Source organism: Marmota marmota, unplaced genomic scaffold (genome assembly GCF_001458135.2).
Source record: "Marmota marmota marmota unplaced genomic scaffold, marMar, whole genome shotgun sequence".
In the NCBI taxonomy this organism is placed as follows: domain Eukaryota; kingdom Metazoa; phylum Chordata; class Mammalia; order Rodentia; family Sciuridae; genus Marmota; species Marmota marmota.
In genome coordinates, this window is record NW_025999992.1 from 114383 (window position 1) to 141980 (window position 27598).

Genomic DNA, 27598 nt, shown 5'->3' on the forward strand with positions numbered 1-27598 from the left:
TTGCTAGAACTTTCTGTGCTTACAGATGACTGCTAACAGTGGAGACAAATACAACTTTGAAAAGACTTTGTTGGCAGGCTAAATTATATAAGAGCCCCTGATACAACTGTGGAGTTTTTAGCTTTTAAAAAAATGTATGCTCTCACTAGTGAGGCCTTCTAAAAGTGTATTTTTAATCGCAGCTATGCTGTGTTCAAATGATTAAAACTGGAGCTTTCGCACTTCTGACACTTTTTTGAAAGTGAGAGTGTAAAGTCGGGTGAACGAGGTTTGCATTATTAGGGCAAAAGCTAATGTCTTGACAGAAACATGGCATTAAATCTGAATTAACAAATGCAGAGGTTTTACTTTGGGGCTGCAGTTTTTAAGTATGCATTTCAATTAGAATTCATTTAAACCAAACAGATCAAAACAGTGTAATGAGGGAAATCTAATCATGATGTTCTAAGTCACAGGCTCATTATCAAGTGTTTTGTGTGTATCATCACAGGCAGAATTGCGTTTTATTCCAGAGCCACTCTGGACTCTGAAAGGTTCCAGAGTATCAGCACCAGAACAGGGCAGCCTGGCAGTGTGATTCCTGGTGAATTTGGCATACCAGACAGGTAGCAGCTCTCCTTATTTCAAAAACAAGCTAATGAGTAAAATAAATTGGTCAGAGAGAGCCAGGAATTGCTTAGCTTCACAACTGAGAGGAGTTTGGGGCAGGCAGCACTGGGGTCCAGTGGAGGATCCCCCGGGTCGCTAGGCTTGGAGCATAAGCAAGCCCAGGGCAGTAGAAACTTGTCAAGGAGAGGGTGCTGCTGTTAGGCCCTGAGCTTGACCAGAAAGCCACAAAGAAAGTGGACACTCAGTGCCCCCGCCTGGCCTTGTGAGCACCTCCAGCATGGCCTGTGGTGGAGGCTGCATGGGTTGGTTCTGGTTTTCTGCCTTGGGGCCTTTCCCAGAGTCTTCAGAACTTGCCCAGTTCTCATTCAGGGTGCCTGGGAAGAAGGGAACCCCTCAAGGGCCACCCTGGATGATGGGAGTGGAGTCCCAGTCTCCTGTCCTACAAGGGCATGGCTATGTGGCTTGTCAAGACAGCTGACCAAAGAACCCAGCCTAGCAACACCTCTTACAATTCTCTAGTTGTCCTTTGGGAGTGGCTCCCTTTATGGGACCTTAGCTTTGAGGCAAGCCCATACCAAGCCACTCCCAGACAGCATACCCGCTGGCAGAGGGGAGAGAGGGGCCTGCTTCTCAATTGTGACAGGAGGGCCCTAGGGTGACCATCAGGTTGAGACCTAGTCCTAAGCCCCCATTCTTTCCATATAGAACTTTCTCCTGGAGGAAAGTTCATGCTGGCGCCAGTGTGAGCAGGTCTGGGGGTCTGTAGTTCCCTCCTGAGCTGCTGCACCAAGAGCTTACCTAATTCATCGCCAAGCATAGTGTGGCTGGTGGTCACCAAAAAAAAAATCTATTCTTACCATTCCTGTTCCTTCTCAGGGCTCTTTTCTAATCCCTTTTCCAAAATATTTTGGAGGGTGACACTGGGAACTAAGCCCAGGTGCACTATACCACTGAGCTACCTCCCTTTTTCTGCTTTTTTTTTTTTTTTTGAGACAAGGTCTCACTCCCTTGTCTCTTGGGATTACAGGCATGTGCCACCTGCTTGGCTTTCCAAAAGGAAATTGATTCAGAATAAAAAATGGATGTTATAAGTGGGATTTCAGGCCCATACAACTACTTTGATAGTATTTTTTAAATTTTAGTTTCTATTTGTTCATTATAAGTACATAAAAAGGCAATAATGAATTGTAGCCATGCTAAGTTCACTTGTGATGAACTTGGTAGGTTGTGTAGGGTTTTGTGCATTCACAGCCTCCTCCTCTGGAATCTACATGCTTATGTAGACCTTAGAACATTCCCATCTCAGTGCAGACTGTGGCCTGTGAAGCCCTGCAGTGCTGAGGAATCTAAACCTGCTGAGGCAGTTTGTCCCATTGCTGAACAGCTCTCCTCAGAAGCCTTAATTCCCATTCAGGTCGAGTCTCCTTTGCTCGCTGTGTGACAGCCATCCACAGTCCCCTGTGGGTCCACCGTTCTCTTGGCAGCACCCCCCCACCACCACCGCCCCAGGAACCCTCTCTGAGTGCTCTGTGCAGGACTCAGAATGAGAAGAGAATCTTGTGAAGTGACCTGACCAGAGTTGTTTCTGGCACACTTGTCATTTGGTCAAGAGTGACAAGCTGAGAGGAGCCTGAGCTGGGGACCATCAGAAGTGCTTCTCTGGGCCCAGGCTCCACTCAGTGGTAGAGCACCTGCCTGGCCCGCGGAGGCCCCAGGCTCCATCCCCAGCACCAGCACCACGAAATAAGAAGTGTTTCTGTGAGAGGTCCTAAACATGTCAGTTTACACATTTGTTGTGACTGAAAGATAAACAGACAAACCATGGGACAAATGTATGTCACTGATTTTTTTTTTAATGATTTTGTGCTATGGTTTGACCACAGCATTAAGAACGAGCAGAAAAACCTGATTTCAAAAATGACACACAGCACTCCGCAGAAGAACATTTTTTTTTTTAAGAGCCTTGCTATTACAGACCTTGGGCTTAAGGACTAATCCCCAGTGTTCAGGTGAAGGAGGTGGATTACAGGAGAGTCAGGGATCTCTCTGCACCTGGGAGGTATGTTGAAAATTTAGCACAAATGGTTGTTTTAAAAAAGGACTTTAATGACTTCTGATTATCATAGCTCACAAAGATTGAAAAGTTCAAATACAGCTGTACTTTTTTAGTAGATTGCTTTGTTATAAAAATTAAATGAACTAAATGCTGTGAATAATATTATATATTTTTAAACAGCTTTAAACTAGACAAGAATACAATGACAATGTGAATTTTGAAAGCCATGAAAATAACACAGTGATACAACAACAAGCATGTTAAATGCAACCAGTATCATGGACTAGAAGGTCTCGGCCTCAGTTGGGTCTGCAGAAAGAAAGCAATGCTGTGGCTGCACAAGTTGGTACCTCTACAGACGTGTCCAGAACATTCTCACATGCGCCAGACCCAGGGTGGCAGCTTCGTTTCTGAATCTCGATGCTGGTCCCAGTGTCCCCTGCAGGTGCCAGTGGTACTGCCTCCTGAGACCCAACACAGATGGGCACTTGTTCATGGCGCTTTCAGAATTCGCTAAAGGAAGGCCAACCTAATCCTAATCCCCCAGCATTTAATATTTGCATTGTAGAGGTGTTAGGATTAAGGATAACCAGTAGTGACATTTTCTGGAAGGTAGAAGGATGATTGTATTGTGACTTTCAAAAGTAACATCAAAGCAAATTAAAAATACGGACTCTATTAGACTATTCCAGTGACAGAATAGACTGGGATCATGAATCAGATGGGCAGAACTGTGTGAAGTGCCCTGCTGGACAACACTTGATGCCCACGCCAACATTCAGCAGTGGTTTCTATGGACACGGTGTTACAGACCTTTTATTTGTTTGAAAAAAAAAAAATAGACTCTGAAGAAAAACAGGTGATAGTGAGACACCAAAAACTGAGCTGAAAGAGGCATGACTTCATGTGCAACTGGAATTGTAACCTCTACCCAAAAACCCCGCTGGCATTTTGGGTCAGGACTGACATAGGACAACCGCAGGGATGGCTCGAGCGTCCTGGCCTGGCTGGCTGACGCTGATTTTCTGATGCTAACCCATGGCACACACTGTTTCTGAGACCGGGGTCCACCACACGGGTTGGTTTTTCCTGAGGTGCTCTCTCCCTACAAAACCCCCTCTTCACTGGCTCCACAGCTTCAGTTCACAAGAGGAAAAGGCACAGAGAAACTCTGGACACACATGGTCACAAATGCCCCAAAGCCCAACAGAGTCCTCTGCTGCAGGCCGGCCCGTCACTCTGACATGACAAAACCCTGCGCTTCTCACTGAGGCCCGAGCCCTTCACGCACCACCAGGTAATGTCTGCTCACAAAGCAAGTTGAAGTCATTTTTTTCTGACTCAAATATAACTAACGCTTGTCCAGCTGAGCGTTTCTAAAGTGACTAAAATAAGAAGCATCTAGTGGCAACCATAAAGCTGTGCGACTTTTAAAAAATATTTTCAAAGTGTTTTCACAGCAAAGATGCAACTCAATTGCTATATATACGCTGGTCATAAGCTGTCGCTTGTTTGTTCAAACTTCTTTCCCTTGTGTTATAATATTGGTATTTAATAGGAAAATAAACTACATAGACTTTATCTGTATGCATCCATTTGCAAATTTCCTTACAAAAGAGGACCAAGCACATAGGCATTCACAAATTCTATGCCATTTCTGTTAAAATTGGTATCATCTATACATTATAGTACAGTATTAACAATTTTTGTTCTACCCATTGGGTAGGATATGTGCATAATATATTCAACTTATATACAGCACCTTACAAATAAAAACGTAAGAGAAGACAGACAACTGAAGAAGCACCATTTTGAGTGAGGCACAACAAAAGTCGGGGCGTGGAGCACAGGAGCAGGGCTGGGTTGCTGCATCTGCTGAAGCCAGACAGGAGGCACCTTGACTGCTTAGAGACATGCAGAGCTGGAGATGACAGGGTGTCACACGTGCACACTACTCTGCCCAGCTCAAATGCTTGGCGCAAAGGCCAGGGGAAGAAGGCGCTGCGTTCTCAGCAAGATGTCCCCACGCCGGACCAAGCCTCTGCCGTGCACAACTCAGGATCAGGGGCAGCAGCAAGTGTCTAACCCTGGCACTAACATCAACCTGCACTAAGCAAGAGCTTTAGGCATTAAATGACATCTTGAATCCTAACACCTGTGTGCTGCCGAAGGCTAGGAGGGCACATCTCTGGTCTCGGGGCAGCTGACAGCCTCTAACCTGCCGCTGTGACCTGGGTGCAGTCAGAGTTCCTTTTTTTCTTTTTCTAATACAGACCGCTTCATAGATGGGCATGTTGTCCTTGCTCAGGGGCCATGCCAATTTTCAGCGTTCCAACTTAAGTATGTGTGCCTCCAAAGCAAGCACCAGGCAGTTTCGTGATTGGTGACTGTGTGGGCCACTGTTAACTACTGTTCTCAAGCTGAGAAAAGGATGCTGCCTTCCTTGCCACCTTGTCACCCAGCAGTGTCCTTTTCCCTAAGCAGGCTGAAGGCATGGCCTTCTACTGCAGTGTGAATAGGAGAATTAGGGGGCTGTGCTCATGAGACCTGGGCTTGGGCTTGGCTCTAAGCACTGGCTTCAGTCACTTAGACAAGAAAAGCAAAAAGATAGCAGAAAGCAAGTATCCTCACATCCCTTCACTCACACTGAAGAGGTTTGGGGATTTTATGAAAGTGTGATAGTGTGCAAGAGAGTTATACTCAGCAAGCACCAGCACAGCACAGCACACTCGGTGGCCATGCTCCCCCAGTAGCATCAGCAGAGGTGACAGGAGACTGTGGGTGACTACTGCCATGTGGGGCTGCCCTCTGTATCTATCAACAAGTACATACAAGTTCAAAGCCAGCCTCAACAACTTACCAAGGCCCTAAGCACACAGCAAGACCTTGTCTCTAAATTTTTAGAAATGGGCTGGTGATGTGGCTTAGTGGTAAAGCACCCCTAGGTTCAATCTCCAATACAGAAAAAAAGAAGTATGTGGACTGAGTGTATTTTCTTAAGTCCTCTACCCAGGAGCCTCTCTGAAAGAACTGTTGGATGGACCATGGAGGGTCTACTGGCTCTGAGGGGAAGGCAGGGGTCAGAGTGGAATCCTCTAGATCAGAGCTTTCTAAAGGTCCTTCCTTTTGAACCCCTCTCATTCTTAGAAAGATAAGAATGAAACAGTTATCTGGGGACCCAGTGCCATTGCTGCTCTGAGACCTCCCAGGTTACGGTGGGCTCGCATTTGCTCACTCAAGTTTGAGCTTCAATAGTAAGCAGTGTATCCTCATGGTACATCTGTTCTCGGCTACCTTGAGAATTTTTCCTGGGCTGGTGTGTTATGATGGGCAGGGGTGTGTGGAAGGACAGAGAGCATGCTTGTCAAACTGCTTTATCAATCAATTATGAACATGAAAAATAGATCAACTAGTTAACTCATTAATTTTCCGCATTGGTGGGGATGGAAGCCAGGCCTTGCCCATGCTAGGCCAACCCTCTATCCTGAGCCATGCCATGCCCCAGCTAATGGTGGAGCTAATGGGTAAATTCACTGGTTTTTCTAGAATTGCAGGCGAAATTTGGAATGATGAAGTCATGAGCTGATCTTCTCACCTGTGTCTCAGGGGACACCTGATAATCCAGCCATCAACTTTTTAAATGTGTGATTTGTTTCACAATCTCTTGCTTAAAGATTGCTTGGTATTTGGAAAATGCTATTGTTTCTGAACAAGCAGAGGTAAGCCAGAAGACAGTTCCTACAGGTGGGGTTCAGCAGGGCTTAGGTTTAGAGCTCCCGGAAATCCCAATGACAAGGGACAAAAGTCTCAGTGGTATGCGTAGGAGTTTCGCTCTCTAACTGTTGTAGTGTTCTGTGGGAATAATCCATGATTATAGACCTTTCAGACCCTGAATCGCTGGTTTCACCAGCACATGGGCTTGGCCTGCATCACCACAAACACTGCTCGTTCAACACCTTATGAACTGGGAGGCCACAACCTTCAGAAGAGCTACTGATCTAAATCTCCTCCCTGTGTCAAGGGAAATTGACTATTAATCCAATTTATGACCTTGGCTTTTAAACTAATTCATTACTGAGGCACAGCCTCAAAGACCTTTCAAAGTCAAGCTTTACTATGTTTGTGTCTTTGCAACAACTGATTAACTTACAAGGCAATTCTCTAGGGTACCTGAAGGGTGGGGGACTCCTCTTTTGAAGGATGATTAAAGCTACTTGAATTAAATGATTGTTTTGCCAATACTATCGACATCTACAGAATGTCCTTACACTTGCGAGGCTACTAAAGAATTTACAAGTCTCAGGCCTTAGCCCTTTCCTGTAGCAGGTAGGAAAGTAAGACTCATGAAGCCATCTGAGGTGGAGCTAATAGGTGGATTTACTGGCTTTTCTAGAACTGCAGGCAAGATTTGGAATGATGAAGCCGTGAGCTGATCTCACCTGTGTCTCAGGGGACACCTGACTGATCATCCAGCCATACCAAGTCCCCACCAGTGAGATCCATTCTGGATGAGTGTCTCCTCACCTTTGTGTCATGGACCCAGCTTCTCTCAAACACAGATGTGACACCCAGGGAGTGAGGGACCTTTCAGGAAGCCTTCAGAGTCATGAAAAGGGCCATCTCTGGCCCCAAGACAACCCCTGCCCTGAGGGCTGGTTTCTCCCTGCTTGATAGAGGCCTTCAGAAAGAAGGTCTTTGGAATGAAACTGAAGCCAACCTCAGAATTTCCACTGCAACCCTCAAACGCAGTCCTCCAGGCAGGGTCCTGGGTATGAGCTGACAACTGCTGGCCATCTGTCTCTCTCCTCCTAGTTCTATGGATGTTACTATGTGAAATGTATCCATCTAAGGGAAGGTCCAAACCTCAAAACAAATGCAGCAACTTACCTACTGAGGAAGTAGCAGAAGCAAGCAGCAGATTGGAATCAGACAGGACAAGGGCTTGCAAACAGTCTCCAGCTCTCAGCAAGCTACACAGAGACACGTGTCTGAGGAATTGCCTCCAAGAACACAGTGACACACACACACACACACACACAACTTGACATTCAAGCCGCATAGCTGGTAGTCACAGGTCACCATTCCATTGGTCTTGTTATGTGCAGAGGCCAGAGAGGCCCAGTGGAAAGCAGCCTGGCCACTGTAGATAAGTCCTTCGCTTGGTGCAGAACATGTTAACCTGACCAGCTGCTGCTGTGACAAAGCCAGTGCTTACAACTGCAGAAGAAAGTTATTTTGTTTTGTTTTTTATCTGTGAGAATGAATGTTTGCAAATGTTAGGAATATTAAAACTAAGACAATATATAGAATCAGTTCTGGTTGCATCTTAACTGCGGGTTGTGCTTTTTGTCCTGTGCTATTACAGTCACACCCCCACCTGCCCCTGTCCTCTAACTGACCCCCTGGTCCTTGCCATCAACAGGGAGGCTGCTGGGGGCAGGGAAGGTAGAATCCCTGTGGGAGTTTAGGCAGGTCTGCAGGCTGAGTTCCATGTGACATTTGTGAAATGCAATGGCTTGTTACCATGACTGGTAGACAAGGTGCCCTTCCATCAGTTCCAAGGACCTCTGCCAGCATGGCTTACACAGCAAGTGCTGGGCAAGCTATATGCAGGTGGCCGCTGGGAGCCTCCGGGTGAACTGACCGGCCTTGCAGAACTGAACTGAGCTACCTGGGAAAGGGGAGAGGCAACGGGACACACTGAGAGTCACATATTTCAGCAGTATGCAAAATAGCCACCTTGCATTTTAAACAATTTATTGCAAAAAAAAAATATGTATCTGAATATATTTCATGCTACAGTGAAAAAAAATCTAAATTACTGGAGGAACTACACTGCTGGCGGGCAAGGGCGGCACTGCACGATACTGGATACATAAATGCATTTGTTCATTTTTAATAAAGTATGCAGCCTAAAACTAGCAGAGTAATTCAAATAAGCCAGAAATGCCGGAACTTAGTATTTCCTATCTTCCATTCCAGCGTCTCCTGGTGCCTCAGTGATGCACCAGGTAGGAAGCAAACTCCTGCAGCAAGCAGCACTGGGCTGATTTACAGAATTTGGTAAATATTAGGCTACATCCCCAAATACGCTTTCGTGTGTGATTCTGGGATCACTCTAGGCTGTTCTTCGGGCCTAATAACCACCCACAGGGAAAAGACAAGCAACATACAGAAGTTCACGCAAAACAGTTCCCTCATATATATTTTAAACATCAATAGTGCAACTTTGGAAACACACCATCTCAACAAAGAATAGCTCCTTGCATTCATCTAACTTCTCCACTTTATACCTTGGCACACAAAACAGGAATTTTGCTTCATATTTTTAGAACAAAATAAAAGTTCCACACCTTGGGAGAAAAAGCCACAGGGCTGATTCTTCCCCATGATAATATATCATAACGCTTCCTTCTTTATTCAGTTAGTTACAAAACAGGCCATTCTGGCCTCATTTAATCTATGAAGTCTCCTTTCTGAATTAAATAAATCAAATACCTCTGTGGTTCTTATTTCATGATATCTTCAAAGCATCCCTTCTCTGTTTCCCTAACCACCCTTTGCCAAAATCTTCCTTCCCCCATCCCCACCCTGCCCCCAAATCAACACCATTGGCGGTCAGACCGGATGGAAGTCCGCATTGTCTCAGTCTCCTTCGCATGCAACTCCCCTGAAAGGAATCAGAAACAAAGACCGTGTTTGCACATTTGGTTTTACTTAGTTGTACCACGTGAAACCGGACAACACCGTGCGCTGGAGGGTGGCGCAGCCTCTTCCCCTCCTCGGTTCCTCTCCTCGATTCAAGTGCGCGTGGAGGGGTCAGACCAGGTTCCCGGGCTTCCTGTCTTTGCCCTTGATGGGGACTATTGTGCTCTCTGAATTGTTCTGCTGAAACTGCAGTCTGCTGCCGCCATGTGTGTTGCTGTGCTGGTGATGGAAGAAGGAGGCGCCTGGGTAGTGGCCCATCACCTCGCTGTAGGTGGGGGGCGGCCCCTCCATCCTCCCGTTACTGCTGCAGGTGGTCGCGCTGATGCCCGAGTTGCTGCTGGGAGGGCAGGGGCCCCCGTTGTACACGGAAATGTCTATCAAATCACTGTCAAATATGGTTCGGTTGGGCGGGGCCCTCACAGACTCTCGGTTGAGTTCCATCTGCTGTTCGGGGTCCCGGAGCTGCAGGGTGCAGGGCCCCTGGTAAGGAGGCGGCTCTTCCCCGTCCGACAGGGAGATGGTGGGAGGGAGGTCAATCTCGTGCTGCACATAGGGGTAGGTGGGCTGGAAGCGACTGAACCGATCCCTCTGGATAAAGGACGGGGCAGTAAACCTGTCCCTGGCCCGAGGGGCGTACATGATCTGGAAGGAAAAGAGGAGAGGCCTGAAGATGCTCTCAGCACAAAGAGATCAGGGTGGAATGTTCTCACCCCTTGGCCATCCTCTCCCCCACCCTCGCAGACAAGACAGGAGAAGACTTCCAGGAACCCAAAATAGCTGTCCTATCCCTAACGACTTAGGCCACTCTCTATGCCAAGCTACAGTGTATTTGGGACAGTTGTGCAATGGAGAGCCGCAGCCGGCTGGGAATCTAGGTGAACAGTTAATTGTGCAGGTTGGGGCTACACTTTCAAGGGTTCAAATGGGACCCAGCAGTAACCCCAAGAGGGCGCTGAACAGGAAAGGAGCAAAGAGGGCCCTGCAGTTGGCTCAGGACCTTGTCCAGGCCTTGGTGGCTGTGAGCTACGAGACAGGCCACCAGCTTTCTCAGGTCCCTGCCAGCCCCTGCCAGCCAGTTGAATGGTCTTAATATTTTCTGTAAAAACTGGGAAAGTGACCTTTTTTCTTTCAATTTCTAGACTTTCCCAGTTATTTGGATTCTGGATATATGTTTCCTTTATGGCTTTTAGCCACTAATATGAAAAGTATTTTATATTCAAAGTAAATATGATTATAGTTTTTTCCAAAAAAAATAAATCCAGGTAGTGGATTTTGTAAGATGTATCTTACAAAATCCTCTTGTTTATTCCACCATCAAAATTTCTTTGCGGAGACAGATCTTCCAGGCACAAGTGTGTGCATGTCTATATGTATACTCGTATATTAATACATACATATATATATGTATAGACACAAATATAGTCACTGGTTTCTCTCACACCATTATTTTTAACTTAAAAGGAAAAAAATCATGTTTTAAAATTAAACTTGTTGATGGGGGACTACATCATTATTTGACATGTACAAACTGCCCAGACCTGCCAAGCCACATCACTGGGCTTTCAGGATCATGCAAAGATAAGGGATTCCTGCTCTTTGCAAGTTAGACCAGCATAAATAACGCCCTAGAAGATTCCAGGGGAAATCTCTCCTTCTTAACCAAAGTTATAGGCCATGTCTTAACCCCAGGCTGTGGCTGTGACTCTCCCTCCACCCCTTCTGCCACCCCCTTACCTCAGAGGCCCCTGGCCGTGGCACCGAGCTGCCTGAAGGCCACAGGCACCCTTCCTGAAGGTGGGAGGGGAGAGAAGCAAGGAACAAGAAACAGAAGAGAACCATTAGTCTCACCCCAGTGGCAGCAGCACCCAACAACCTGAAACACAACTTACTGAAAGGGGGTCCCCTGGCTCCTTGGACGGTGGTCAACCTGTCTAGAACTGGAGTAAGAAAGAACTGATCCATCGTACCACTCACACCCAAATGGAGGGCTGGGACAATAGGAAGAGTTACCAAACGTATTAGTTCCTGGCCACAGTGGACGTGGAGCAGATTTGAAGTCTATTACTGAATCTCTACACTCATGTGCTTCAGAATGACCATGGAACCCTGTTCAGCCGCTGCCTGGATTTGGGGAGTGTGGGTTAACTACTCAGGCAGAGGCTGCCCCAGCCCATATGCCCACATGCTGGGGCACTCATCACAAAAACCCATTCCCAAAGCCTGAGTGCCCCTCAAATGTCCCTGGTGATTTTATTTCCCACAGGTATATTCACAGGTATAAATGAACTATAGTTGTTTCATGTATTTCCTTCAAAAGTGTTTGGTGAGGCTGACGAGCAGCAAGCGAGAGTTACTTCTAACACCATGAACATTCTCTCACAGAGTCCTTGGGCCCAGGTTTTGGTTACTTGGAGGGCCAGCTGGGCTCTCAGCTACAGCCCTAAGCTATCTGTTACTGCTACAGAAGCCTGTATTTTTGGATTCCCAGGAATATGTATGCTTGACCTTTAGAGATCACTCAGTCTCCCCAGAGCCCAAAAATGTCCCTAAGTAAAGACCTCCACAGTCAAACGCCCCAGCCCCGCAGACGCAAGGCCACGCTGTTCTTTTCTGTGGCCAGCGTCCGTTCTAGTATAAATACCTCCTCCTTGCTAAACAGGGTGTTTGTCCAACACACACCACCGTTCCTAAGATACTCCAGGCCATTCGGAATCAGCAGCAAAAATACAAACCAACCCAGCTGTGTTTAGAGGAAGCGTGGGCTTAAGGGTCTGACTATAAAGTTACGTAATGGACCATGACAGCTCTGGCGTGGTGACAGGTGAGGGACCAAACTTGAATCAAGTGGCGACCTTTCAGTGAAGTGGCCGGCGCCAGCCCTCAGCTCCTGCTCCCCCACCCCACCCCTGTCAAAGACGGCACTGGATTCCAGATTGCGGTGGTGACTCTGGTGCTGAAAACAGCTTGCAGAGTCCTCCTGAAGTGTCTGGGACTCCCACTGCCAACCTGCCTATCGGCCACTGTCACTGCTCCTCCCAGAGCTCTTCTTTTCCAGGGACCTCAGTGTTGTACTCTAATGGACCAGTCAATGGCACACAGGGCAGAGTGAAGCTTGGTACCCTCTGATGGCCAGAAACAAGGCCACCAGGAGTCCCCAAAATCGAGGCTTCTGTTGTCTCAAAATGACAGTCCTCATCCCCAGTGGCTTCATCGCCCTAGACATTGGCAGAACCAGCAAAGGTCCACAAGGGCTCCAGGTCACCTGGGCACTGGCTTGCACTGAGCCCCCTGGCACGAGCTCCCTCCCCCGTCCCACTGTTCCAGAGCAATCTCCCTGGTCACCTCCCTGCTTCTCGTGGGAGCCTCACCTGCACTCTGCTGCCACTGTGGAGTCTGGGGGCCCTGTCCAGACCTCCCTCTCACTAGCATTGCCCCGGCCCTCCCCACAGCCACCAGGCCTGAGGCTTCCAAGTCTCCTGTCTGTGGAGTTCGCTGGCTCCTCCCCAAGTCCTTGCTCTGCCATGTGGCCAGCCCTCAGCCCTGAAGCCGGTCCTGTGTTCACCTCCGGAGAGCTCTCCTTCCCTGCCCCCAGCCAGGGCCCTGATGGTCACAGGGGATCCCAGGGCTGCCTCCTTTGTCCCGCCAGGGGAGGCCCAGCCTGCTTCTCTTCCTGTCTCTGCAGCTGCCACAGTTTCCCTGACAGTGACGACCTTCCTTCTCTTTAGGAAACTCACAGTCCCCAGAACTGGCAGCTGTTGTGTCTTGTCATGCTTGCTTCATCTTTTCCTCTAAATGTGAACTTAAAAAAATTACACAGACATGTGCATGTTTTTCCTTACAACGGCCATCATAGGTAAGCCAATCCACAGGGACTCGTCCTGCCCTGGGGTCTTCTGGAAGGAGCTCTGGGAGCAACTTTTAAAAAGCAGGAGCCCTGCGCTTGACACATGGTAATGTGCAGTGAATTTAAATTGCTACACAAGCAACCAATTCCTTCTTAAACTTGGTGAAAGCCTGCTCTCTCCCGGGAGAGCCTCAGCAGAATATTCGTGCACGGGAAGGTGTGTGAGCCCGACCCACCGTGGGCCCCTCTTCCCACACGGCACCCAGAGCCTGGAGAGGCTCTGGCCAGCTATGGGGAAACCACTAGAGCCCTCGCTTGTCACCTGGTCCCTCAGAGTTCCTGAGACTAGAAGAGGGGTGCAAGGGGCTGGCGTGGCTGTGGCCTGCCATCTCCCAGCCATGTCTCATGATGTACCTCCCCACGGCTGCTTTGACCAGGCCACCATGGCCAGGTAGAGAGAGGGCCAGGGCAAACACATGTCCCACACACGCCAGTATCAGTGTCCCGTCTGCTCCTGTTGCTCAAAGCAAGTGCATAGCTCTTCCCTACACACTTGCTAGCTTGGGAGAAAACAAGTGTCCTGCCCTGAGGTCCCTAAATCCAGAGAGCAGATCCTGGAGCAGGAGGAGGGGGACTACAAGGGAAGAGGCATTCAGGCCCCTCCTCTCCGGAATGTCACTGCACGTCTGCGGGCAGGGGTGACCTGGTGGGCGTAACTCCTCCTGCCTAGCTCTTGTTTTTGCAGGAATAATACAAAAGTGACATTAAAATCTCCATTGGGAGGAAGTGCCTCCATCATCCCATCCCCCTAATACTTAAGCAATTTTCTGATTTCGAACGCTTTCCTAGCTGGAAGCTGAGCAGGAGCATCTTCGGCTCCGGCCAAGTCTTCCTCTGCAGCAGGCCCAGGCGCCACCCTCCACCAGCGCTGTCCCCAGCTTCACTGAGGCAAGATCGAAAAAAAACGATGCCATCGCTTCTGTTTTAGCAACTACATAACTCAGAATTTACTTAACTGCTTGCTGACAATGGCCCTCTGCCTGTTCACTTGCTCTCGCAGAACTCCTTCCCAGCCCTTTCACCCCGCAGCACAGAGACCTGCCGTGGCAACCACAATGGGCCAACAGTCAGAGAAGCTGTCACTCCACTCCTGGGCCCAATGCCACTGGGCACAGAACCCAGACCTGAGAGCGACCAGAGCTGGATCCCCCCACCCCAATCGTCACCTGGTGCTCACTCCAGTCTCTGCTCACTCCTTCACAGTGGTCACATGCTCCATGGGCAAAGTCACCCTAGGGTGGTCGGTGGAGCTGCAGGTTGTGCTCACCCTTCTTGCGGGGAGAACCTCCCTCTGAATGGTCAAGGAGTGACCTGGCCCTGTGCCCCGTGTCCCGAGGGCCTCGCACCAGTTGAGAAACCGAGGATTGCTGGATACGACGATGTGGTCCCCTTGTCCAGTCACCTTGGTTTCTTCATCTCCAAATGCCAGGGAGAAGGGCTTCCCTCCACAGCTGGCACCTGCTGGAATGGCCGCACTCCTTGGCACTCCTCAGGGAGCCAGCAGGGATCTGAAGGAGGAAGGTGGGCGCTCTGGCTGGGCTGCGCGGCTCCCCTCCCGTCGATGCCCCACAGTAGCTTGAGGAGTTCACAGAATTCGACAAGAACGGAATGTCACCACGCATCTCACAGAGGTTTCAATGCCTCCCCTCTTTTGCAGGCTGATTCCTCACAGGACACCTGCTAAGGAAGGGAAGCAGGACACGTCTGATCCATGCTACTTCCTTACACCACTACTAGGGACGTCCTTGCTGAGGATCTGGATCCCTCACAAGGCGGCACCTGAGACCAGGTCGCGCAAGCCCGCCAGGTGTTCCTGCTGCACCTTCCTTGGGTTGGGGGCAGCTGGGAAACAGGCAAGTGTTCTCTACAACTCCCAGGGCTCCTGCTGGCACCCTGACCCCTCATTCCACTTCAGGGAGCATTCCAGAATGTGAGTGGGTCGGAGGGACCCTCCTCTGGGATCACTTTGAATCAACTCTGGTCTGTTCGCTAAGGGGCACTATTCTCAAATGGCTCACGTCTTACACAGTCTCTGCACTGGCTCCTTGAGCTGTGCATCGTGTGTCTGGGCAGGACACCTGCTCCAGGAAGCTTACAAGAGGGCACCCAGTCCTGGGGCGAGGGGCTCCAGCTGGGTCTCAGGGTGCCCTCCTATGTGCAGTGCCCTGCAAACAAGCACATTCCTGATTCTCTAATATTCCCCCTGGAACAAAGGCATTAACAGACAAGGTAACCACCAGTTGTCCGAGGGCAATTTCACGTTACCCAGATGGGTGATAACAATGTTGGGCCCAGGTGCAGAGGGGGCACAGGAAGCCAGACTCCTGGCCCCCAGCTTCCTGTCTGTGAGCTCTTGGCTTCTCCAAGCCTTGGTTTCCTTATTTGTGGAAGGAGCCTGTCAAGAGGCTCAAAAACCATATATGAAAATCCCTGCACGAGCGCCTTGGTGTGATACTCAGTGAATGGCTGCTGTGCCCATCACAGGCGGTGGTTACCAGCTGTTTTTATGCACAATTAGAGGGGATCGTTTCCTGTTCTCTCTCTGAAGACATGCCTTTTAAAATAGCAAGCTCCTGAAATTGTTCTTATTATTTTCAAAGATTCCAAAGGTGGTGTTGTGAACAGGAAGGCGGAGAGAGGGCTGCTCACTGCTCTAGAGCTCTCCAGGAGCTAGCTTCTCCTCAGGCAGGGAGCTAGCCACACATGGCCCCAGCAGCGGCTCTTCAGGCTCTTCTCCTTAAGGCTGCCCACCAAGACTCCTGGATGCCAAATCCCCGGATGTCACAGAACAAAAGCCAGTGGTTGCAGGAGGACATCTGAACTCTGGACACATTGGTCCAGTCTGGCAAGTAGCTGCCCCAGAGGAAGTTGCCACAATTGTAAACCTCGGCAGTGGACAGGGGGAAATAAAGTGATTTTATAGCATTCAAGTCTGTGATGAGCTTTGATTTTCCCCTGGATGCTCTTCCGCAATGATATCTTCATTATGAAGGAATCTGTGGTTACTCATCCTTCTGCTTAATGAGACCACACGGTCACTCAGGCTTGACTGTCTCTGAGGAAGATGAGAATATTTTTCTTCTAGGCATGCTGTGGGAAAAGCCCAGATGGCAGTGAACATGCCAAGGGAGAGGCTTTCCTGTGACAATGTCCCAGCCTACATCCACAGAAAGCACAAGGACACAGAGAGACAGTGACAGTACCTTTATGGATATAGGTCCCATACATTACTACAAAAGATACACACTATCTACAACCGTGCATGTGTGTGTGTGTGTGTGTATCTGTCTTCTATGCTAAGCACACATGGAATCATGAAGTCCAGAGCTCTGGCCCCTCTGGCTTGACTCTAGAACTTGCCTCAGTGAGCAGCCCTGGGGAGCACAGACATGAGGACTCAAATCCTGGACCACTTCTAAGCCTGGCTGTTCATCAAAAGGCTTGACTATGGCTTAGGTCTGTAATCTCAGTGACTCTGGAGGCTGAGGCAGGAGGATCTCAAGTTTGAGGCCAGCCTTGCAACTCAGTGAGACGCTATCTCAAGCAAAACAAAAACAGCTAGAGATGTAGTTCAAAGGTAGAATACCCCTGGGTTCATAAGAAGGAGGAGGGGAGAAGGAGAACAGAAAAGAAGGCTCTCCTGAGTGAGCATAATTTCTCTCTGCATCTGTGGAAAGAGGCCCAGGGCAGCCTCAGATGATGAGGCTGAAGATGTGAGTTCAACACATCTTTACATTGGAAGAGCTGGGTCCTTATTTCCTTCCTTCTGGATGGCCTGCGAGAAGCCATTCCAATAGGGAAACCCCCCACTAAACAGCCACATAAAGAGAAAAAAGCCCCTGATCTTGCAAAGGATCATCTTCATTATGCCTTAATCGAGACGTGTCATTTCCAGATCTGGAGCACAATGGCTGGTTTGTTTCCACTTGACATATTTTGGGGGTGGCAGGAGGGAAGTACTATCAATGTGATGCTATTTGGAGGTGGAGTCTTTGGGAGGTGATTAGGATGGGAGGGTGGGGGTCCCCGTGGGTGGGCCTAGTGGCCTGGTAAGAAGAGGCCAGAGAGCTGGCAAGCCCTCCCCATCACTGAGGACGCAGGAGAAGTCCACAGTCTGCAACCCCGGGGGCGTCCCCAGGACCCGGATATACTACACTGTGACCTCTGACCTCCAGCCTCCAGAGCTGCGGGAAATACGTGTCTACTCTTCAAAGCCAACCCTTCCATGGTGCTCGGTCACAGACTCCAGGCTAAGGTAGACTTTAGTTTTAGCTCTTAGGGTTAGATTTTGATCCATTTTGAGTCAATTTTTATGTATGCTTGAAGGTATCAACATCATTCTTTGGCATGTGGATACCCAGCTTCCCCAGCACCAGTTCTGAAAAGACTGCCCTTTCCCCACTGAGTGACCTTGGCACCCGTCTCAAAAAACCACTTGACCATGTATGTGAGGTTCTACTCTATTCCACTGGTCCATGTCTGTCTTTATACCAGGACCACACTACTGCTCTGTAGCACGTTTTTAAACCAGGAATTGTAAGACCTCCAACTTTTTCTTTTTCAGAATTATTTTGATTATTCAGGTTTTAGAGATAACATATGAATTTTAGAGTAGATTTTTTTATTCCTTCAAAAGGCATCACTGAGTTGTAGATTGCTTTGGGTAATACTGACATCTTAACAATATTAAGATCCAATGTAGCCAGGTGCGGTGACACACACCTGTCATCCCGGAGGCTCAGGAGGCTGAGGTAGGAGGATTGCAAGTTTAAAGCCATCCTCAGCGATGGCGAGGTGCCACCAACCCAGTGAGACCCTGTATCTACATAAAATACAAAATAGGGCTGGGGAGGTGGCTCAGTGGTTGAGTGCCCCTGAGTTCAAACCCTGATTACCCCCTACCTCCCCCAGAAAAGGTCCAATCCACAGCCAGGTGCAGCGGTGCACACCTGTACACCCAGCTACTTAGGAGATGGGGGTAGAAGGATGGCAAGTTCCAACCCAGTCCAGGAAACTTAGGAAGACCCTGTTTCAAAACTAAAACACCAATAATAACGACAACACCCAGAAAAAAGCTGGAGATGTAGCTCAGTAGTAGAACATCCCTGGGCTTAACTGACAGTACCACCACCAAAAAGAGAGATCCAATCCATGAATATGGGATGTTTTCTCATTTATCTGTGTCTTTTTTATTTCGTTCAGTTTATAGTCTTTAGCCCCCTCTGTTAATTTTATTTCTAAGCATTTTTAGGAATTTTTTATTTATTGCTTTTTGTTGTGCTGGGATCAAATCCAGGACCTCATGCATGCTAGACAAGCACTCTATTATGGAGCTACTTCCCCAGTCCACATTTTAATATTTCTGATGGTATTGTAAATTGAATCCTTTTCTTAATTTACTTATTAGAGATTGTCCATTGTTAATATAAAGAAATACACCTGCACACATTGATTTTGTATCCTACTACTTGGTTGAATTCATTTATTATCTCCGTGTGTGTGTGTGTGTGTTGGTGTGCCTGTGTGTGTCCAGGTTTTCTACACATAAGACTAGGCCATCTACTAGAAGAGATATTATTCTTCCTTTTCATTTAGAATACCTTTACTTTATTATTTTTTCTAACTGCCCTGGCTAGGACTTTTTTTTTTTTTTTGTACCAGGGATTGAACTCAGGGGCACTCAACCACTGAGCCACCTCCCCAGTCCTATTTTGTATTTTACTTAGAGACAGGGTCTCACTGAGTTGCTTAGCACCTAGCTTTTGCTGAGGCTGGCTTTGAACTCTTGATCCTCCTGCCTCAGTCCCCTAAACTGCTGGGATTACAGGTGTGTGCCACAGTGCCCAGCCCCTGGCTAGGATTTCTAATAAATATTATGTTTAAAATGGTAAAAGCAGGCAGCCTTGTCTTGTTCCTAATCATAGAGCAAAAGTTTTCAGCCTTTTACTATTGAGTATGATGTCAGCTTGGTTTTTTCATAGATGGACCTGATGATGTTGGGTTAATTTCCTTCTATCCAACTTTGTGTGTTTTTATCATGAAAGACTGTTGAATTTTGTCAAATACTTCTGTATTAGAAGAGAGGGGAGAGAGAGAGAGAGAGAGAGAGAGAGAGAGAGAGAGAGAACCATGAGTTTTCCTCCCCTTCTTTCTGTTAATGTGCTATATAACATTAATTGGTTTTTGTATGTTGAACCATCCTTGCATTCCAGAGATAAATCCTACTTTTCTACTCCCAGTACTGGTGATGGAACCCAAGGCCTTGTGCGTGCTAGGCAAGCACTCTACTATTAAGTTACATTCCAAACACTTTAAAAATAAAATTTTTTAAGAAGTTTGAGACAGGGTCTCATTAAATGCCCAGGCTGACCTCATATTTGTGATCCTCTTGCCTTAGCCTCCCAAGTATCTGGATCACAGAAGACATGCACACTATACTCAGCTTAAATACTACCTTTAATGTGTTACTGAATCTCATTTGCTAGTATTTCATTGATGATTTCTGCATCAATAATCAAGGGATACAGGATTATGGTTTTCTTTGTGTGCCTGTGTGTCTTCATCTGACTTTCTTGGCCTCACAGAATGAGTTAGGAAGGGTCTAAAAGGACTGGTGTCAATTCTTTAATTGTCTGGTAGAATTCACCAGTGAAGCCGACTGGTCCAGGGCTTTTCTTTATTGAGAGGCCTTTAATTACTGTTCAATCTCCTTACTAGTTAAAGATCTATTCAGATCTCCTATGTCTTCATGAGCAGTTTGGCACGGTGTTTCTAGGTGCTTCTAGGAACTCATCCATTTCACTGCAGTATCCGTTCATTTGCATACAGTGGTTCATGGTCTTCTCCTGTAATCCTCTTCATTTCTGTATCTCCTGGGTCACTTTTCACCCAAGTGTACCATGTTTTATACAAGAGGAGAGTGGCCTGTGGTCACGACATGGCACAGCCTCCTGCCTTAGGTCCATGTGCACTGTGACCATGTATGCGGCTATCCCCAGGCCCTGGACTTCCCTGGGCTTATGCTTTCAGAGATATGTTCCTTTCCATGTGCAGGGATGACACAAGTCATTGGATCTGGGATCTGGAAACACTGTGGAGAATGCCTGCTATGGTACTTTATCAAACTGTGTTTTTTAGTCTCTTAGAAAACTGGAAAATCAATTTTAGTGAGTCACAGCCAGTTTCCAAAACAATGGAACAGACTAGACACGATCTGTGTACTCCATTTGAAGGTTTTATTTGGTGAAACATGGTTGAGTAGATGAGGCTTGGCAATTGTGTAAAATATATTTCTTACTATTCTTCATGGTCAAGACCAGTTTGAAATCCTCTGATCTAAACCATTATCCCTCATTTTAGATGGAAGGGAACTGAGTTTCAAAGAAGGTCTACTACTTGCTGTAGGTGACAGGGACCATTTGTGGCAAAGCAAGGCTGGCTTCTGGATGTTTGGGCTTCTATTCGAGGGCTCCTCCCACTGAGTCAATGAACCCCAGGGCCTCCTAGACTTGCAGATCTACCCCCCTTATTGCAGGGTAAGAATTTACCTTAAGAGGCAGATCCCGTCTCTGGATGCCCAGCACACCTTCTCCCCTTCCACCCCTCCGCCAGCCAAATGCTTCCCTGGCTCTGTGCTTTCCAACTCTAGGTGGCGGTAACAGCTCAGGTGGAAAGCCAAGACCTCTAGCTGGCACCCTGTGCTCACAGACTGTTCCTTCCCGGGTATCCATCATCAGACTTCTTCCTGAGACTCAACGATTCCCTCCTAACTCTGCTCAATCTAGGGCATGTCCCTTTAGAGAAAAGACAAATCATCCAGGAAGCTCTGTTGGGAAGAAAAGAAAGGGAATCCTTTCTATTTCTAGAATAATACAATAGCTTAGGGAGGAAAAGAAGCTACAAGGTGCCTCTGGCAGCCTGGTGGTGGTGGAGCAATTAGACCGCAAGAGAAGGCAGCTGGAAGTTGGGGGCTCAGAGTAGCAGGGAAAGGTGGGGTCACACTGCCAACCTAGAGCCAGGCAGCACCTGGTGCCGGTCCTCACCTGTTACCTGGAGAGAGGGAGGCCAGGTACAGGGGTGAGTGCTTCACCCAGCAGCCACAGGACTGGCAGGGGATTAATATGCAGCCAGGACCCAATCCTGGGGAGTCCCCCCAGCCAGGGAACCCAGAAATAGAATCACTGGGAGAAATTTGTATTTTGTTTTCAGAACAAAACCACACCAACTAAGTAAAAAAATGAACTTTACCATTAGATTATAAATGCTAATGGCCTAGATATTTAAAAGGTTACCGTAAGTTTTTGTGTAAATTTTTTCTTAAATTTTATTTAAAAAATATTACATTGGCTTCTTTTTCTGCAGCACAAACCAAGATCAAATGAGTTACTCTGGGGTCTACCAGTGTCAGGACTTTGCTGGAATTGCTTTCAGCACCTGTTCCTATGAGCATTTTTCTAATTGTAAAAGGGGCGCATTTGAGCTGAGGGTGTGGCTCAGCAGTAGAACACATGCTTAGCATGTGCAAGCCCTGGGTTTGATCCTCAGCACCACACACACAAAGAATACATACATATACATATACATTAATACATATATATATATATATATATATATATATATATATATGTATTAAAGCAATACATGCATGCGTCTTCACCATGAAAGGCGTAGCTGCACAGCCCAGGGACCCTTGGTCCACACCCCCTCCCAGAGCAGCATCAGTTTGCTGGGGGTCAATCCTTCTAGAGCATCATTTTGTGACTTGGACATCCATCTTCCTGAGTCTCACTTGGCTTAGTACCACCAGATGACACTTAGCTTCATCACTGACATTGCTACACGACTTACCCTAACTGGACTGTGGGCTGTACCAAAGCTCACGTCTATCCTCGGTGGACAAACAGGGAGAAGGAAGATCTAAGGATCCTCAGAGCTGGGGGACCCGCAGGCTCTTGTGGTACTCCCCACAGTGCTCTGAGAGTGCTGACATCAGTAGACATCGGAGCTCCTCACGTGGCTTTAGAGACACACTTGGCCATTAGCAAGTCTACCTGCTTCTGTTCCAATGAGAATCCGCTGGGCAATGGTGAAGGTCCAGCATTCTACCCACTTCCGCCTACCACCTTGGCCTCCCATTCCTCCAACTTGATGGAGACCTTCTCAATGTGCTGTCATGGTCATCTATCGTCTATGCTTGACCACACAAACGCCCTCACTCAGGCCTGAAGAGAAACAGTGTGGCTGGCCATCAGAGGCTCATGCTGGGAGGAGCGTCCAGCCAGGCACCGAGCTGCCCGGGCCGTCCACCTGGCACTCAGAAATGGAGAATGGTCCCTGGAGGTTGATATCAGACACATCTGGTCTCAAGGTGCCACCAGAACCTGTCTCCCTAATGGGGAAACTGCCACCTCTTCACCCCGCAGACAGCACTCTTCTGTAGTCTAGGACGTCACAAGTGGGGCTGTGACAACTACATCATTAAGTGGACATTTAGTTCATTTATTTTAACTTTACTGAAAATAATTAATTTCTATCATTTTATAAATTCTTTTCTAAAGTCTGAAGCAGGTAAAGATGAGAAAAGGCACACTTCAGTCAGCAAGAGCAGAGGTGCGGCCCTCCATTCTCTGTCCCCCTTGCTGGACCCCAGGACTTGGCCTGCAGGCCTCTCACACACCCATGGAGCATCTGTTTAGGGAAGATCTGGAAGGAGTGTGGACTAGGCCAAAAAAGGCAGCCGCCACATTCAGCGACCCTGGGGAGGTCCCTCCCACAGCGAGTTCTGAGCCTAGCATGGCAGGTTCCTGAGCACAGAGGTGTTCTGGCCACTAGCCACACACCCGCAACTGCCTCCTCTGGCCACCCCTGCTCCCAAGGCTGAGCTGCAGATGTGCAAAGACAAATCATCCACTGCCCCCTCTTCCCTCTCAGCCACAGGCTCTAGCCACAGAGGTGGGGGGCTGTGGGGGCCACAGGTGACCATGTCGGGCCAGGCGCAGGACACTCTGCATCCTGTTGACCCCCCAACGTTTGTACCCCTAAACTAGGAAGAATGGTTTTCACTTCCACAAGGACATTCTCCTCCATTTTTCTGGAAACCAGTGGTCTTTTCTATTTCAGCTTTTACACTGTGGCTGAGGCCTAGGTGCCACCGAGTATTTTCTTAAAAACATGACTATTACGCTAGTGACAGTGACAGTCCCCCAGCTCTGAGGATCCACAGAGAGCAACAGGGTACAGCCACAGGCAAGCAGAGGCCTGGCTTCTCAGTGACGGTTTCACTGAGAAGTGGAGAAGATGCCAATTCCGATTTTTATGTCACATCTCCCAATTTTTAAAAAAGTTGATTCTGGTTTTGTCAGAATTCTCTGGGGGGCAAAGGACATGCTCTGGCCACGTTCCAGGCCATCTCTGCAGATCCTGCAGGGGCCGTCTTTGGGTGTCAACCTGTCCCCTGCAGGGCACTTTGGATCTGAGGAACACAAGTTTCTGCATCAACAGAGGGAACAACCACAAAGTCCTGGTCTTCCTGTCCAACAGCCTGGGGGACAGAAGAAATGTCCTCCTTCCTCCTGTGGGCCTGTGTCTCCTACAGAATTGGCCTAAAGAAGGGTCTCCTTGGGGAGGCCCAGGGAGCTGGATTTTCACACCTGATTTAATTCCTGCAGAAGCTGATAAGGAAGAAATGCCAGGCATAATTGAAATCGCTGGATTTTAGGTCAAAAATGGCTGAGAATCTATAACTGCATGTGTCCAAACTTAGTGAAAGTCCCTGCCCTTCTGCTCCTCAGTGGATGGCCAGCCACCTCTGCCCACCCGCTGTCTCCCAGGGCCAGGTCTCTCAGGGCTGCCTCAGGAAGGACTGGAGATGCAGATCACGAACCCGCTAGCTGTGGTTGGCCTCACTGATGCTTTTACTTTTCTTGCAATTTAATTTGAGCCTAGGTGGCTATTTTTCATTTTCACTCAGAAATGGCTGCTTCAACCAAATTCAGGGCCAGGATCAACCGTCCTCAGGCTTCCCTGGAACACACGTGTCACAGACACTGGGGGTGAAGGCTGAGTGGCCCTGGGGAACACAGATGCCCTCTGTGGTCCTTCCTCTTACACACATGGATGCAGACAAGGGACAAGGGCAGGAGGTGCCCATTAAGAAAGCAGGGTCTCTGAGTCAGGGGCAGAGTGTCTGTTCTGTGGCAACCGCATGGTCCCTGTGAAGCCGAGCCATGTTGGGTGCCCCTACAGGAAGGGTCCACAGAGAGCCACTGACTCTCCCCAGCACCAAGGACCCTCAGGGCGACTGAGGTCTATTTTATCAACCTCAGTCTGGCGTTTTGGTCAAAGTGGGAAGCCCATTAATGAGAAGGAGGTAGTGAGGTTTCTGCAACCAGTTTTAAACAAATATTTAAACAAATATTTGCCTATGTGCTCATGAGAACTCACAAGGGCCAAAGCCCCCAGATATGAGGTGTTCGCTGCAAGGCAATGATGAGCCGGTCCCCACAGAGAGGCCTGCAGGGGCGCCCTGCACCCACAGGCTGCCTGCCAGCAGGGCTCTGGAGCCACCTGCTCCACAGGACTCAAGGGAGGAAAGCCCTAGGACTTAGAAGCCCACTGACAGGGAGGGCTGCAGCAGCTCCCAGGGCTGTGGACAGAGCACACTGCACATACCCACGTCCTCACCAGTCACCTGCCCCAAGGGGCACAGACTGGAACACCCGAGGGGCAGCCTGGGAGGCCCGCCCACATGTGGTCAGTGAGAGCAGAGCCCTTCCTGCCTTGCTGTGACAGCCCAGCCATGCCCCTGTCTAGCTCCTGCTAGCTCCTCCAGGGAGGGTGGTGGACACAGGCCAGCACTTTGGGGTGCCGAGAAAGCAACCTGGAAGGGCAACTTGAAAACTGCCAACTAGGCCTGGGCACCAGGGTAGAGGAGGCAACAGGTGTCGGGCCAGTCCCAGCTACTTCCTGACACACAGCCCCACCCACAAGCTCAAGTGGCTGGCAAGATCCCCAGCGTCCCCTAGGAAGACCGAGACAATGGCGGGTGGACCCTGCAGGGATGATGGGGAGGTGTCCTCCAGGCTCTGGTAGGTGTTTGGGGAGTGCCTGGACCAATCATTCCCAAAGTAGGGCCCCAGCCCAGCCCTCCGCTGTACACCCTCATCCACCAGCACGGCACCTGGGCAACCTGCAGGGCAGACACAGCACTATTCACTTCAGGGGCCCCTTGGGTGGGGCCTCCCTGGCCACTGCAGAATATTTAGATCTTCCCTATAGAACCGCAATCCCCAGTTGTGACAACCTGGCCTAGCATTACTGTCCAATGTCCCCAGGGAGGTGAAACCACCCCTGGTTGAGAATCACTAGTGTGAACTAACCAACTGCTGTCCTGATACTGGAGGAAGGGTATTGGCCATTCTTAAAAATAACCAGGGAGAAATAGGCAGTTAGGGGACAGGAGGCCTGGAGGGGGAGGGCACACCTCCTCTGGGAGAGGGCTTCTGTGAGGGACTGTCAGGGGCGGAGGAACAGGGACTCGTGTGTGTGTGTGTGTGTGTGTGTGTGTGTGTAGGACAGAGGAGGGTTTGCTTCTCCCTAGTGGGCGCTCTTCCCTTTGGTGGAACCCTAAGCTAGGCTGACAGTCCCAGCCAGGACACAGGGCTGAGGTTGGGAACCCACGCACCCTGGTCATGGTTGAAATGCACCTCAGTTTTATGAGGCACTAAGCGGAGCCTCCTGCCAGGCTATGTGGGGCCCCACTATTGCAATTCATTGAGAGGGAATATACCAGCCTTGAGGGCAGCACCCAGCTCTGGGTCACTCAGAGAAATGGAAGGAGAGCACCGTGCTCAGGAATCAAAGGCCTTGTTGTGTGGGCTGCCCCTGCACGGGCCCAGCTCTGTGCCCGAACTCAGCTCTTGGGGCACAGCTTCCAGATGCCTGCTGACAGGATGGAGCTCCAGGATGAAGACTTCTGGGGACACCATTCACTAGCTAGTGACTGACTTCACTTGCTGCCCAGTGGAAAGACTGGAAGGCCCCAAAAGTCACTAAATCACCTTTCCAGTTTCCAGAGAGGGAGGCCCTGCTGGTCAGCCAGCCAGTGTCCCCTGCCCCAGGTGCCCATGAGTTTTGAAGAGGGCTTCTTGGGAACACAGCTCCAAATGAAACAGAAGACCCTTTCCAAGCAAAAGCACGTTGGAGTTCTGCTGCCTGCCTTTTAAAAACTGGCCTCTGGCTTGCTGCTGGTGGTCAGTGTATGGGGGACAGCTGTAGTACGGCCACCACCTGGCTGACATTCACAGTCCTTTTACTAAGGGAAGGAGGATATGGCTGATCTTTCTGGGGTTCTCAAATCGCTGTTGTGATGAGATTCTCTTCCTGCTCCCTCTAGACTCAGGAGCATTGTGTGTATTTTATGCTCAGAACAATTGGTTCTCTTCTTTGGATAACACAGTGGTCCTGGGGCACCAGGGCACTCAGTGAGTGCAGATGGCACAGTCCTGAAGGTGCACATGACAAGCTCCTGGGAACCACCATGGTGTGAGGAAGCAATCACACAGGGCTGGAGGGGCCTGGTGGGCGAGGTTGGGGACCAGGAAGGCTAAGGGGGAGCAGGTGAGGTTTCAGGAGGCGGGGCAGAGGCTGTTAGGAATGAATGCCATCTCTGCCCATCTCTGCCCATCCAGTGGCAATGGAGGTGGGAGGGTGAACCAGTGGTACCCACCTCTGCCCTCTACCTGACCTGGCACACAGGCACACCTTACCTCCACCCATGGGGACGGCCAAGTCATTGGCTCCTGGGTGACTCTATGGCCCCAATGAAGCAGGATCCTGCAGTCCCAAGGGGCCCCAGGGACTCTGGGCCCAGATGTCACTCCACGATACTCAATGGGACGGCTGTACCTCACACCCCCAACAGACTCCCTAAGTCACCATAGGAGGCAGTTATCATACGGCCCTAAAACATACCTCCTGTCTCAGAAAACAAGAGAGGCTGAGTACACCCACCAAGACTCCACACTGGTCTTGCTGAGAGCCATTGGGATCACAAACTGTGAAACAGGCCCAGAATGGAAAGCTCTAGAGCTCCTGGTCTCCCGGGTCTGTCCACAGAGCAGGTGAGCTGGACATTACTGCTTTACCAGGGGAGGAAGGTTCCCAGGGAAAGAAAACTTTAATTAGGGCTCGAACCCTAATTACAGGGTTCACCTGGCTGCTTGTGAGCAGCACATCACCCTCACCTGAGCTGGCACCTGCTCTCCATCGCCGCACCTGTCTCCTCCACTGACCCACGCCCAAGCCTCACTGGCACATCTTGT

At 49.2% G+C, this 27598-nt stretch overlaps 1 protein-coding gene across 10 annotated transcripts in view; it reads right to left on the reverse strand.

The window, feature by feature from the left end:
* Nucleotides 1–2694: 2694 nt before the first annotated feature.
* Nucleotides 2695–27598, reverse strand: part of Ldlrad4 (low density lipoprotein receptor class A domain containing 4) — a 369231-nt gene continuing 344327 nt past the window's right edge. For 8 of the 10 annotated variants that reach the window (XM_048806710.1, XM_048806709.1, XM_048806714.1 and 5 more), the window contains 2 exons: nucleotides 11108–11161; nucleotides 2695–10015 (listed from right to left, as the gene is read on the reverse strand). In XM_048806710.1, the coding sequence (XP_048662667.1) occupies nucleotides 9485–10015; nucleotides 11108–11161 (585 nt within the window). In that variant the 3' untranslated portion in view covers nucleotides 2695–9484. The remainder of the gene's footprint in view (nucleotides 10016–11107; nucleotides 11162–27598) is intronic. The other 2 variants (XM_048806715.1, XM_048806717.1) reach the window with 1 other exon arrangement.